Source organism: Didymosphaeria variabile (assembly GCF_027946475.1).
Source record: "Didymosphaeria variabile strain IMI 356815 chromosome Unknown scaffold_7, whole genome shotgun sequence".
In the NCBI taxonomy this organism is placed as follows: domain Eukaryota; kingdom Fungi; phylum Ascomycota; class Dothideomycetes; order Pleosporales; family Didymosphaeriaceae; genus Didymosphaeria; species Didymosphaeria variabile.
The window spans coordinates 252,136-266,640 of NW_026611626.1; the positions used below are offsets into that span (position 1 = coordinate 252,136).

At 54.4% G+C, this 14,505-nt stretch overlaps 3 protein-coding genes across 3 annotated transcripts; 2 read left to right on the forward strand and 1 right to left on the reverse strand.

The window, feature by feature from the left end:
- Positions 1-55: 55 nt before the first annotated feature.
- On the forward strand, positions 56-1,951 carry ADE17 (bifunctional phosphoribosylaminoimidazolecarboxamide formyltransferase/IMP cyclohydrolase; the record flags this gene model as incomplete). The annotated part of the gene is made up of 3 exons (XM_056217973.1): positions 56-74; positions 125-1,462; positions 1,512-1,951. 3 exons carry the CDS (start codon positions 56-58, stop codon positions 1,949-1,951), a joined length of 1,797 nt encoding a protein of 598 aa, XP_056067238.1.
- Positions 1,952-3,013: 1,062 nt separating this feature from the next.
- On the reverse strand, positions 3,014-4,424 carry RAD23 (UV excision repair protein rad23; the record flags this gene model as incomplete). Its single annotated transcript, XM_056217974.1, has 6 exons — positions 3,014-3,634; positions 3,685-3,993; positions 4,041-4,120; positions 4,179-4,251; positions 4,308-4,355; positions 4,407-4,424. The coding sequence occupies 6 exons, from the start codon at positions 4,422-4,424 to the stop codon at positions 3,014-3,016; spliced, it is 1,149 nt and encodes a 382-aa protein (XP_056067239.1).
- Positions 4,425-10,768: 6,344 nt separating this feature from the next.
- N0V89_009222 (uncharacterized protein) lies at positions 10,769-13,906 on the forward strand (the record flags this gene model as incomplete). The annotated part of the gene is given in 2 exon segments (XM_056217975.1): positions 10,769-10,775; positions 10,791-13,906. 2 exon segments carry the CDS (start codon positions 10,769-10,771, stop codon positions 13,904-13,906), a joined length of 3,123 nt encoding a protein of 1,040 aa, XP_056067240.1.
- Between the last annotated feature and the right edge of the window lie 599 nt (positions 13,907-14,505).

The window sequence follows — 14,505 nt, forward strand, 5'->3', positions numbered from 1 at the left end:
CCAGAATTCCTTTCGTAGACACTCCTTTGACAATTGACCAGACTGAACATTCAAGATGGCTGGCCAAAAGACTGGTGAGCATGCTTGACCTTTGTACATTAGTAGCATATGCTGACGATCCCAGCGATTCTGTCTGTATACGACAAGACGGGCCTCCTTGACCTGGCCAAGGGCCTGCACGACAATGGCGTCCGTCTGCTTGCCTCCGGAGGCACCGCGAAGATGATCCGCCAGGCAAACTTCCCCGTCGAAGATGTCTCCGCTATCACCCAGGCACCCGAGATGTTGGGCGGCCGCGTCAAGACACTGCACCCTGCCGTCCACGGAGGCATACTTGCCCGCAACCTCGAGTCGGACGAGTCGGATCTCTCCAAGAACAGCATCGACAAGATCGACTACGTTATCTGCAACCTATACCCCTTCTCCGAGACGGTCGCGCGCATCAACGTTACCATCCCGGAGGCTGTCGAGGAGATTGACATTGGTGGTGTCACTCTGTTGCGTGCTGCTGCGAAGAACCATGCGCGGGTCACCATCATTAGCGATCCCAAGGATTACCATGACTTCCTCACCGAGCTCAAGGACAACGGCGAGGTCACGGAGAAGAGCAGGCAGCGGTACGCGCTCAAGGCGTTCGAGCAGACTGCTGGATACGACAGCGCCATCTCCGACTTCTTCCGCAAGAAGTACGCCGGCGAGGGCGAGCAGCAATTGCCTCTTCGATACGGTGCAAACCCACACCAGAAGCCTGCCACAGTCTACGCGCAGGAATCACAGCTGCCCTTCAAGGTGCTGTGCGGTGCTCCGGGATACATCAACCTACTCGATGCGCTCAACGCATGGCCATTGGTGCAGGAGCTCAGCAAGGCGCTCAACTACCCGGCGGCTGCCAGCTTCAAGCACGTCTCCCCCGCTGGTGCCGCCATTGGTGTTGAACTCAGCGAGGAGGAGAGGAAGGTATACATGGTCGACGACATCGAGGGCATCGAGAAGTCGCAATTGGCTCAGGCCTACGCGAGGGCACGAGGCGCCGACCGCATGTCCAGCTTTGGAGACATGATCGCCCTATCTCACGAAGTTGATTTGCCCACCGCAAAGATCATCAGCCGAGAAGTGTCCGACGGTGTCATCGCGCCCAAGTACACCGAGGAGGCTCTTGAGATCCTCAAGAAGAAGAAGGGCGGAAAGTACCTCGTGCTCCAGATGGACCCTGACTTCGAGCCCGGTCCGATTGAGACGAGGACGGTGTACGGCGTGAACCTTCAGCAGCACCGCAACGATGCGAAGATTGTTCCTGCAGAGACATTCAACACGGTCATTGTGCCTAAAAACTCAAGCCCTCTGCCTGAGTCTGCGCTGCGGGATCTCACTGTTGCCACCATTGCGCTCAAGTACACACAATCAAACAGTGTGTGCTATGCGCTCAACGGCCAGGTCATTGGACTTGGTGCCGGTCAACAATGTAAGTTTCCATATCCATATATCTATTCATACTAGGCTAACTCTTCCAGCACGAATCCACTGCACCCGCCTCGCCGGCGACAAAGCCGACAACTGGTGGATGCGCTTCCACAGCCGCACCCTCAACCTCCAATGGAAGAAGGGCACCAAGCGTCCCTCCAAGTCCAACGCCATCGACCTCCTCTGCAGCGGCCTCATCCCCGACTCCGGCATCGAGCGCGAAGACTTCGACGCCCACTTCGAAGAGGGCCAGGTGCCGCAGCCGTTCTCCGCCGAGGAGCGCAAGGAGTGGCTCGGCAAGCTTGAGGGCGTGGCCGTCAGCTCTGACGCTTTCTTCCCATTCATCGACAACGTCTTCAGGGCGGCGAGGAGCGGCGCTAAGTACATCGCTGCGCCGACGGGTAGCCAGAACGATGGCGCTGTCATGGACACGGCGGACAAGCTGGGCATTACGTTTGTGGAGCAGCACATTCGGTTGTTCCACCATTAGAAGGGTAGTTGGTGGGTATGTAACGATTTTACGGCTCGATGATTGATCTACGGCTTCAACTGCCGTTTGGAAAATAGCCTGAGGTATTGGTTGGAAATCCTAAAAGCTACTTCGTTTTCGGAAAAGACGTTCAAGTTTGGATCTCTGCCCTCAAAGACTTGTGCCAAACGACCTGATGCTCCGCGGATCAATAGCAATCTTGATTCCCCTTTCCAGATTATTCACCAACATCTACTCTTTCCCTGCCTAACCCCCTCCTCCCCCTCCCGAACAGATAACCTCACGCCACCCCATTGAAACGTCTTTTCTTTAATCCCGCGTACACAGCAGCTGCATCCAACCTGAAATCAAGCACACAAATTTCCGTGGTCCCCAATCCCTGCCTCTTGCCCAATATACATCCAACCTGCCAATGACGATCATACTCCTGACGGACGTTATCGCATGTTTCGTTTTCATAAGACGACGTGCCAAATCAAGCACGCTGATGTTTGTTTCCCTGCGTCCTCCCGGAAATAATCATCTCGGTCATACGTACTCGCCGGCAAGGTTCGTTCGTAGGCCTGCAACCTGCAACCCGCAGTCCAATATTCCCACCCATCAATCAGATCGTGAAGAAAAAGCGTGCCACATCCAGGTCCCCGTACCACCCAGGATAAGCAACACAAACTTGGAAGTCGCTCACCTCTCTCTACATGCCGTGCAGTCCGGGGTTACATTCGCGCAGTAGCACCACCATAGACACAGTGTGACGAGCTTTCATTGGGAATTCATGGATTTTTCATTCTCGATACCTAGCCTCTGAGAACCGGCATTCACTCATGCCGAGCTATCTACACTTTCACCTCGTAAAGAGCCCGCCGCCCACATCGCGGAGGGTATCATGATCTTCATAAAGGAGACTCCCACATGTCCAAACATAGTAATGGCTGTAACCGTGTTCGTGTTTCGGGTAAACAGACACCGTGACTTGACTTGACATCAGTTGATGTTGATGATTTTCATGAGAGGCTTTGAGTGCATCGGTGTGTTGAGATTGGGTTCGCGTCCTCCGTGTACCGCTCACTGATCATCACCGTCATCCGGCTGGTCAAAGAGGAAGTTTGCGGCTAGCTCCTCGTTCTTGTCGCACGCAAAGTAAGCCTGGATGACAAGGTCGCGCTCGAAGCCTAGACGGCAAAGACGCTCAATTGCCTCACGCTCTTCCTCGGTGACACTTATGGCCTGAGCGCCTGGTGGTAGCGGCGCATCCTCGTCAGCATCCTCTGCAAGCAGCTGCAGGAACTGATCTGGGTGGTTGGTGATCAACTGGGCCAGCTGAGGGTTGCCAGCGCCGACTTGTTGTAGAATAGGCTCGAGCATCTGCGGCTGTTGTTGTACCACCTGCCGCAATTGCTGAAATTGCGGGTTGTTACGCAAGAAGTCCAGGCTATTGCTGCCGAGAGCAGCTCCAGCACCGGCTCCAGCGGCGGCACCGGTATTTCCTGATCGAGCACCACCTGCGCCACCTCGACCCTGACCGGCTTGGGCAGCTGCCTCGAACAGATTTATGGGTTCGTCGCCGCCAGAGGTCGGAGCTGAGGGCGCGGCAGCGGCAGTGTTGCCACCGGTGGCGGGAGGAGGAGACGTTGGACCACGCGCTTGAGCTTGTTGTTGCTCCTGGACGGCGCTTTCGGGGATGCCCTGGTGCCGCTTAGCATGTAGTCTAGAAGGAACGATCATATAATCCATACAGTCAAGAGGTATTCAACCGCTCGGTCGGGGTTGAAGAAAGCAGCACGCATAGCTGCATCAATGTCGGCACGCGCAAAGCCCATGCTCTCCATATTGGCGATAGCAGCATCGCGCTCACTGCCCATGGTCAACGCCGACGGATCATCGAATCGCCTGTCTGAGGCCGGGGCTGGTGAGGGTGTGCCAGGGGCATTCTGGGCAGCTGCAGGTGCGGGTGCTGGGGCAGCGGGAGCGGCAGGGGTCTGAGCAGGCGCTGGCGCTGGTGTTGCGGGAGCAGCTTTACTTGAGGAGGCGGCTTGCGTCTTCGGCTGCAGTGCTGTTAGCAGGCACCTGCCAGTGGAAAAGTAGTACAAACCCTAGACACCATGCACACAATAAAGCCCTTCTCCTCGATGTTGTAGGATTCGATAGTCTTGTCGTCCTGGAGGATCTTGCCTATATGATGGTCAGACTCTGCTACGAAGGGCTTCGAAGTCCGCAGTGGCGGGCATACCGGAGTAAATCAGCTTCTGCTGGGCGACTTCCCAGCTCTTGTCCGCCTGGATCTTGGCCTTGAGCTCGCCAATCTGTCATGTGTCAGCAACTGATGCTGTGGCGATGCGGAAGATGAAGTCCACAGTACCGTTTCCGATGGCTCGGCCTCGATGGCGAACTTGTTCTGTTTGAGATCCTGCAATCGACGTCAAATTCATCCGTGTAGGCAAAGATAGATAGGTCGTACCTTGAAGGTAATCTTCATGATGGTGGTGGTGGAGGGCAAGTTGTGTGGCGGGTCGAGATTAGGTGGGGGAGAAAGTGAAGGCGGGGACGAGGTGGTGGCAGTTGCCCCGGGATTATATAACGGGAAGCTACAATCGCGTTTGCCTAGGGAAGCGGTCCGTGGTATACAGGTCCGGACACTGTGGGTGAAGATATGTATGCTGCAGCGTTTGGGTGAGGGAGCAAGTCCGCAGGCAGAACCGCCATCGTCACCCAACCCGGCGAGGCGCCCTTCGAACCGCGAGGCGGGACAGCCGGCGAAACCATTCTTCCGAAGATGAATGGTGCCTGAGGCAGCCTTGGGGGCGCCAAGTAGATGTGACGACATTGGCTGTTGCCGAACTGATTCCGACATCCTGTGCCTTGCTCTCACGTGCCGTGCGTCTAGAACTTTTGATGCACATCGAATAATTTCCGCTAGTGCCGGGTCCTTCATCGCGCGCTCATCAATCGAGGTGTCGCCCCGACAGCCGCATCCGCGCGCGAAGTTTGTTTGTTGTCGCGCTCCTTGTTTGTTTCATCGCCACGACTCGCCACAGAAGCATGGAAGTTGTTTCGCCTTCCGTCCGCACCATATGATCGGTTTTGTGCTCAATCGCCCATAGTGCTGTGGACTGGTCGTTGCATGCTGTGCGATGCAACACCACAGAAGGCGCTATCGATCCGGTGATACCTCCATTTCGCCCTCCAGGAGCGCCCTCAGCACTGCCGCCATGTCTTTCAGCAACGGCTGAGTCTGCCATGTTTGTGTTGTTGGAAAAGCAACAGCAAACAAACAACGCGTGGGAAATGAGGCCGCCGACTATGACATGTCGGCATCATGAAGCGTGACGAGCCTAACCTCAATCTGTAGGGCCGACTCCTGCGACAACCGGCACGGTAGAGCCCATGACTACAATTGGTCTCCGCAACGTTGGTGGGCTGAATCTCCACACGAGTCGTTTTCGTTGCATGGGCCTTCTTCAAGTTGCGTGCTGTGTCGCTTCCCTGCAATGCGCCCTCTCGCGGGCCACTTGACGGCATCGTACAGCGCCAATGTTCCCATGCGTCTCAGGTCTCGAATTCATGGGCCAGCAGCACGCTTGAGTTACCCCAAGATGCGCAATCCGTGGTGCAAACCGGCCGCTTCGCCATCGCATGTAAGAGATGCCTGTAACGCATCAGGGATCTCCCCTTCGTATCCTTGCGCGCTCCACCACGTTCAACGCGTGCTGCAGGACGCCGCCCACAAAACAATGGCCCGCCTGCTCCCGTCTAAATTTATTACTTCTGTCAGAGTTCCCACACTTCCCTGCGCCGTCCAATGTTTCTTGCCCTCCGTTCGTTTTAACCTCTCGACCTACGTTCCTCACATTCGCTTCTAACAGTCGTTCGTCCGTCACTCTTTCTCGTGGTTGGACCCTTTGGCTGTTTGCTTCATTTCAACAACATCAGCCGGCTCCGGGCTACTGCAACCGCTCCATTGGGTGAACGTCAGCCTTCCCGATTCGGCCTCCGCGTCGCTCTCAACCGCGCTGAGATAGTATACTAAGTATACTAATATCTTCTCGCGTGCCTCACACGCGTTCAGTCTCGTGTGCCTTTTGCCTAGACCAGCTACGACCGGCTTCGCAGGAGCCTGATATTTCTACCGTACAACCATCTGATCTAGTTTCTGGTTTCTGGTTTCATCCAATCCACAATATCACCCCATCACCGCGCCTCTGGGAGGAACCAATGACTTTTCGACACTCATCCCACTAACCCCTCCTTGGTCATTGGTCGTCTTGACTACCTTCCTCGACGCTCGTCCACGGCTAGATTAGGATCTTTGTGTAACATTGGGCAAAAGTCGGAGGATACATCAGGGACTGAGTCACATCAAGGATACGTACGACACCGCCGCCACTGAGTCTGGTTGCAGGCAACATGTTTTCAAGAAGATTTTACTTTTCACTTTTCGGCGCGGTAGCATGGTCTACTACCGCCGCTGACACCATCTTGAACATTCTCGATGCAGTGTCATTATCTGCTGCTCAATCCTCCTTGCTCGGGCTAGCATGTACCGCGAGCGCTTTCGACCTTGGTGCCCTCGGCGCAGTGACGGTCTTCTCAATTCAGTATGCTTGGACAAGAGAAGGAATCATCAAGGACTCGCCACAAGCCTCCAAGCTCCTCGCCATATCTTGTGTGTTACTTTCTGCTGTGGCTTTGGTCATATCGTTGGCATCGATGATCACTATCAAATTACATCAGCAAGAGTTGGATCACAAGAAGTACCATAGCGCCATTGCGGATTGGAGTGGTAGTTCATCAGCTCAGATCGCTATTTGGCTGTTGGCTTGCCTGAGTCAGATTGTCCTATTTTCTTCACCCTTGTGGTGTAGGTCAAAACAGCACGTCCAGACGGTGGAGGTATCCGGGCCTCGCGACTCTGTAATGTCTGAGATGCGCTATTCTACACCTACGGCGAACCTATATATGCTGGAGCCCGCCCAGCCGTCCTCTCCTCTCGCCGCTCTTCCTTCACCAACATGGTCCAACCGGTCGTCTCAATCGTTGAGGACATGGAGAGATTCTCTACAGCAAGTCGTACGACCCATTTCGTCGCGAAGCAAGCTTGTCAACAGGCCTTCGTTCAACCGCGATGTCCACAGCATCCACTCTGATGGATTGTCTATCAACAGTGCATCTCAGTCTGACGCGTTTGATTCGTGGGAGGTTGACGCGCAGAGCAACGCTGCCGCCGCACAGCTTGCCTTGTCGTCGACGCTAATGCCATCTCGAGGGACAGCCCTTGAACCCATTCCCGGAAGCCGACCAGCAAGTCCTGCTCGGGCGTTAGATGGCCCGTTCCCCATGGAAGACGACGAAGAGCTGCCACCTCCGCCCAAGCTCGCACTCGACACATCACGTCCACCAAGTCCAGCAGGGAGTGAAGCCCATATCCACCCTCTTTTCAGGAGTGAAAGCCCGACACCGGCGCCCGCAACTACACCAGGAACGAGCATTATTGCAAGCCCGCTTGCCAACCAAGTCATTACTTGCCCGCCGCGTCCCTACAGTCGAATGCGCTCCAACAGTAGCCGTTCGAACCCGAACAGCCGCGCTGCAAGCCCGGCTCTTGCTCATCAACGAAGTTTCGTAAATGAGCGTACCTACAGCCGCCTCTCCGAGCGATCGACCTCGCGAAGCCCTTCACCTCCCAGCAGGCAGATGACCCCTCCGATCCCTGATTTCGTCCTCAACTCTTCACCAAGAAGCAGTGTGAGCGGGAGTCAGCGGAAGAAGGTCAGCCTCCACATAGACACCAGTCGATGAACATACACATGGGCGTCGTACGCCACCACTACCGCACACAGAGCTATGCCCACGGTCCGGCTACCTCACATAGCATGATGTCTACCGCATCTCATGCGTTATGATACGACCTCTTTCCTACTGTCACAGCGGGTCTAACCTCGCCATTGCTCCTATGGAGCATACATTCAATTTCCTTACCGTTCTATCTGCCTACGGGCATTGTCGCCTTAGCGCCTGGGGCTGGCGTTGCGAGATTCAAAAGGGATGGGCCTCGGCTGTTGTACCCTTATAGTGATACCACAGCAGCCTTAACTTTTATTGTATTAGTGATGGGAGGGCTGGCAGGTTGGGGCTCGCGGTTGTCGAGCAGTTCGCTGTACGGAAACCCGAGTCTGCAATTATACAACCTGGATAACCTCTGACGATGTGTGAGAGGATTGTGTAGATAAAGACGCGAGTCTGTTGCGCAGACGGCATTTCAATGAGATGTCTACATACGCGATGAGGGCTATTTTGCTACCACTCGGTTGATTTAACCGACCGTGAACGTTTCCTCATCCAAATGTGAAGTTTCTCACGACATCAGTCAGTCATGCTCTGCAACGCATCCCGCGCACTCGCACACGTCCCGTGCCCTTTACCTCCTCCACGCGGCCACACCTTACTCATCCGCCCAAACCTCCCGGTCGATTTCGGCATCGTGACTTGCGGTTTGAAGGGGTGATGGCAAGGTTGGGCGAAAAAGACCTCGCGGCTTTTATATATACGTCCTTGTATTATTAGCCATCAATGCGCCTATAATGCCATCAAACCCCCACCCATCCCTCACAAAACTCATATTCATGCGCAACGCACGCGCACGCGCATGGTCGTGTGCCTTGCCAATCCCGGCTTGGCTCCAGGGGAGGGACGCGAGCCAGCTCCACTCGGCTGCAGCGGCTGACGTGCATGGCTTGGGCGGCCAATGGGAGCATTTGGGAAGAGGATGACTGACGGGGTGGGTTGGGATGGGGAGAGGCTGCGATTTTGGGGATTTGTGTAGGATGGAATGGGATTTGATGAATATTTATTAGGTGGTGGGAGATGGATGCGGTGGGGTGGAGGGTGTGGTGCTGGAATATGCGGGCGTGATCCTCGCGAAGGATGGGATGGGCAAGGCTGTGTGCAGGTCGGCGCGTATTGGGAGGCGTGGATGTGCATGCCATGGTTCTCGTATTGGATGTAGGTACCTGTAGGGTGGTGCGTTATCGAGATGTTCAAGAGTTGGAGGTTGAAAAGTAAGTTCTGTAGTACGACGAGCAGATTGTGTATTCAATTCTCCTATGCTATATGAATCTCACGATTGCGCTTTCCCCCAGGCAGTGGGTAGGTTGAGTGCCTGCCTGTCAGTCGCTCGTATATCGTGCAATGGCGAGTCCATCCGGATCGCATGCTGGTTCTCGAGTCCCATGACAAAGTTTTTCAGTACAGCAAGTATGATAATTGAAAGAAGCACAATGACTGAATCGTGCGTTAGATGCAGACAAGTGCGAACGGCTTATGTTCGAATACAGACAACTTCGAGTTCGAATGAACTACTGTGTTACTCCACGATCGTTCAAAAGCTATAAACAAGGGAGTGATATTGTCAGGCGGTTTGCCACATGTCGTGACAGGAAAAGTCACTCAGAGACGTGGAAGTTTTTGCGGCCGAATGCTCGCCTGGTGACCACGGCTAATGACGTTTGTTTTTGAGACATGGCTTGAAGCAGCGCAGCCTTCAGTACAGCGTATGAAAACAAGAAACCAAGTCTACAGGCTTGACGAAGCCTGTAGCAACTCAGTGTCTCGGTGATGCTCCTCGGAGTACCTACTGCGAAGGTGCATCGCCGCCGGCCTTCAAAAGTTTGGCACAGATTAACGTTGCCGTTTCGGGAAAGGTCCGGGTTGGTCCATTCTCTGAGACGGCAACTTGTTACGCATTCACGTCTCTGCAATCGATCGCAAGGACCATCAGCCAGCCTGAAGTGGTTGGAGAATCTTTTTATTCTGCTATTGTCCATTCGACTGCTCATTCACCCGCGCCTAGACACAGTAAGCGGCATTGTGGCGTTTACTTTCCTCGCTCTCTTTTCAGGCTAGCGCAAGTTCCAGCTGGGCAATTGCGACCATCCGCGAGCATCTTTGCTTCAACCTCACTCACGCTCTCCCACAGGCGTCAAGACCTGCTGCTCGTTTGTACAGTTTGTGGCATCTTTTCCGTTACCTCTGTCGACGCAGGCCACGTGCAAGTGCACCCAGGCCTACTTCTTCTCGCTCCTTCTTTTCCGGCGCTCTTTTCTCTTCCTCACGGCCTGTTGAGTATACTAGGCTGGATGATTGCGAAGTCGCCTTACATATCGCCGCTTTCTTGAGAATGATAGTCTAGCCTTGCGTCAAATCCTCTGCACACGTTATCCCTTCCGACATCGTGCCACGGAGGCCCCGGACATCAGGTATGAGCTTTCTTCTTTCCTCACACTCAGCCCCCAAGTTTCAGATCCCAATCGATCAACGAGTAGCCGCTCAACGGCAGTTTTCTCACGTACACGGATTATCTCCACTTCAAGTTGCAAGTTTTCTGGCGTTTCGCATCTCGCCTAATTCGAGTCTTGGATGAAGAGGCTGACCATGCAGGCCTGCAGATTCACCACGGCGCCAACGCTACAAACAAAACATTCTTTGACCAGGAGGAGCAAGCAGTAGAATTCGTGAGTCTGCCTATGCTTGCTTCGCCTTCACATACAACCCGCAGTTGGGATACCTGCAGCGTTCTTATGACAGGCTAAAGGATTGCTTGTTCCAGAATTCATCTTACCAACATGCCGCCGAAGCGCAAGAACAAAGCAACAAAGACATCCACCATCGCATCGCTCAAAACACTACCAGGTGAGCCATCTCTCAACATCTCCCCCATCCGCAACTCGCCTCCAGCGCATCAATGCTAACATGCAATTCCTTGGCGCAGCCAATGCGGCTAGTTCCCCTAAGCGAAGAAATAGTGCAGGTTTCCCTGGACCGAAGATGTCGCGTCTTCATCCTTCAGAACCTCTCCATATGAAAACCCGACGAGCTGTCAAAACGGCTTCAAACCAAGATAGCTCTGGCGCTCCATCATTCGCTAGCTCTAACAGTCGACGGAGCTCACTTGGCGACTTGTCGCGATCCGAAGATGGCCACTCAGGTATCGAGGATGAGCGACCAACCAAGCGCAACCGACTTTCAACCGATTCTGGTACAGACTCCTTCGCCGATCAGGTCCACGCCGCGATAAATGGAATTAATGCGCCCGAGTCTTCCATGTCTAATCCGCGCGATGCGACTGATGCCTCCAATGTGTCGCCTAAAAAGAGGCGCGCATCCGATGGATCCTTCGAGTCAAGCAAATCACGCGCAGACGGTGTTCTTACCCGGACCCAGAGCGACACTTCCGAACAGCAACCGCGCAGGAAGAAACGAAGGACGACAACGCAGACGCCCGCTGAGACAGATCAACTACCAGAATTGACAGATGCATCAACTGCACCTAATTCACCGGAGCAAGTTCTGGAAGTCGAAAACAGCCAAAATCTGCATCATGTTCTCCCCACCAATGGCGATGCACCGGCCAAGATGGGAAGGCGGCTTCCTGGACGCCGTCGTGCGCCTCACGCCGACATTAATGTTGAGGTGGACCTACGACGTCAACTGAATCTGAAAATGAGTTATCGTAGCCTGGCCAAGTTACAGAAAAACATCCTGGAAGAACTTTCGAGTCGAACGACTACATCACTTGACGATGACCCCCAGTTTCACAAGCAATGTCCTGAATACGAACCCCTCATGGCATCTCTTGACCAGTACAGAGCAAGTCGGCTTGCGCAGGTTGAAGCGCTTCGAAGAGAGAAGCTCGCACAGCTTGAGCGTGTGATCGAAGCCGAAAGACACATTGCGAAAGAAAAGTACATTCAACGAGTCTATGACCTCCAAGAAGATCTGCTGCTGCAATGTTTCCATCGGGCGAAACAACTTCAACGGGAGTCCAGGAAGAGTCAGGATGGAGCGGGTACCGAGGACGAAGACAACATCCTTCCCCCAGCCCGTTTCGCGTTCCCACCATTGCATACTGATGATCGTGTCGGCTCGAAGTTCGCTTCCCGCAGCCGAGCATACGTGGAGTCCGAACACCTGCTTGACGATGAACTTCGTCGAGCACTGTTCGGTGGCTCACTGAGACATTTCATCACCGAGGATGAGGACGCAGACGATTCGATTCTCGAAACGCCTACTCCTGTTGGTTTCGCAACCTTCACTGGTCCGGATAGAGCTGAAGCCATTGCTCATCAGAACATCAAGGATCTAATTGACGCGGCTAATGATATCGAGAACACCGCGCTCGGGCCTCCGGCACCCACGGTCATTCCCAATGAGCAGGCCGATGCTCTATTTGTGCTCGCATCCCTATCGGCAGATGCCGCTCGCAACACTGTCGAAGGGAAAGGCTTACAACCTGCCCGTAGTAAGGCTTCAATCCCTGCAGATAGTCGACAGGCACCGTCAATGGAGATCGGCCAGACGACATCACCACTCAAGCAACCCACTGGGCCGTTTGCTGCTTTCTTGAATCCTATGTCCAAGAAATCGGAGAATGTGGTAGCACAACAAAAACCCGCCGGTATGATGGAATACCCTAGGCCTGTCAAAGAGCAGATTGCGCCAACCAAGGAGACGCCATCCCGGTCCACCCACCGCGTCATGGACATGCTTAACAATGACACAGACATTGCTCCCGCAACTTCGCGATTTCCTCCAGCAGCCTCAGTCGAACAGACACCTAGTGATGTGACTTCGCATCGCATAAGTGCCAGCCAAGGAGCTACACCCTCACGAAGTGGACTGTTCGGACTGTCTTCTATCATGCATCAGCACGACGTGCAGCCGGAGCGATCCACACCGGCAGCTTACAGGGAATCGATGTCTACACGAGAAGCTTATTCTTCACCCGCATCTGCGCGAGCGTACCCCGAGCCGTCTTCAAAAACACCAAGTTTCATACGACCAATGAGTCTTGAAGAGCTAAAGAGAAAGGACCCTCTGCATATGCTCCGCGAGATGCTCAATTTCAAGAGTAAGCCTGACGGGAAGAACGTTACAAGTCAACGTGCAGAGACTTCCGTTTTTGCGCCTCGAGAGCGGACTCAGATGACAGCTCCACCTCTACTCTCGCAGCCCTTCACTCCTTCGGGTCCAGCCGAAAAAGCAGACAATACAAGAGAAACACGCAGAGCTTCGAACACCTACAATGCGTCCCCATCGACAGCGCCCCCATCATACCAACAGTCGCCGAATGCGGCACCAGCATATCTCCCACGACGAGGCTCTCAAGATCCAGGATCATCACACTGGGAGCGTGATAGGCGTCTGAGTGGCTCGCAGGCACAGCAACCTCCCCCACAACCTTTTGCGGCAAGTCCACGACAAAGCAATACGGTACCTCCGCATCAGAGCCCTTTCTCTGCGCCTAGTGCTCCGGGGCCGGCCCTGCCCCAGCTTCCGTCCATCAGCCAGACTATTCCTTCCAAACCCTCCGGAGGGCAACCCAGTGCTCCTATAAACTTTCGCTTCGCACATTACGACCCCGCGCCACCAAGGCCTGCGTATCAGCCTCCTCAGCCGCCTCCTCAGCCGAGCTATCCAACAACATCACAAGCGCCTCCTCCTGCGCCACCTCCATCACACTACACGCCCAGCTACAGCGGGCCATCCCATCAAGGAGGCTATGTCCCGCCGCCAGGTAGTTTCCAGGCACCTCCGCCCCCTCCAGCTACAGCGACGAACGCCTCAACGCCCTACCCGCCCCTGAAAATCCATCAGTACGGCGGCCAACCGATCCTGCCGGCGAACATGGCTCCACCTCCACATTCTCAGCCACCGAGTATGGCCTTCATTGGCCAAGCACCTCCGTCCGCGTATTCTCCACCGCAACACCACGCGGCACCTCAGCCAAACTCTTCATACGACGCAAACGCACCGCGGCAGAATGAACCCTCTTCCGAGCGTCCTCCTGAGCCAGGGTCAGGCCCTGTACGCCAATCGCGTCGTCCGTACCGGTCGTATCATGCGCCTGGATCACAGTTTAGACCCTACAATGGGCCGGATTCTACGCGTCGACGAGGCGGTTAGTCGTTGCTTCGTTGGTTGTACGTCCCCTTTTGGTGTTAATGTACTCTAGCTTGACTCAAAATGTCGCTTCCTTCCCCTTATCTATATACCAGCAGCTCTATATCTGATGGGCTCAGAATACGTCTCTGGTTTTTCGTTTTCCAGCATTGGCGTTTGCATAGCACAGAGGCGCGGTTGCGGGTACCCGGGCTTCGGCTTTGAGGTTTCTTCGGCGCTACTTTTTTGTTGTTGTTCTTGTTCTTGGTGCTGCGCTTGGGGGGGACACCACGGATGGATTTCTGGCATGAGTCCCCTTTGGTAGTGGTGGTATGGTGTCAGCCTGGCAAGGCACTTGTATAATGCGATTCTTCCAGAAGTGAAATCCTCGTCTTGCTGTATGGTGATGCTACGGTGCTTCTTGTTACCCCGCGATGAGCAATCCAGTAGCCTAACTTGTGATATCGTGTCATGTCACTGATTCACAACATGTCGATTCACGTATTCTATAACGATAACAGTTCATGAGATCTATAGGGTATCAAATCGTAAGCGCTCCTCCCTCAATACCTAGGAATCCTCCTCGCCTTCGGCGTAGGCGTAGCCCACTGCTTCCCCCCTGC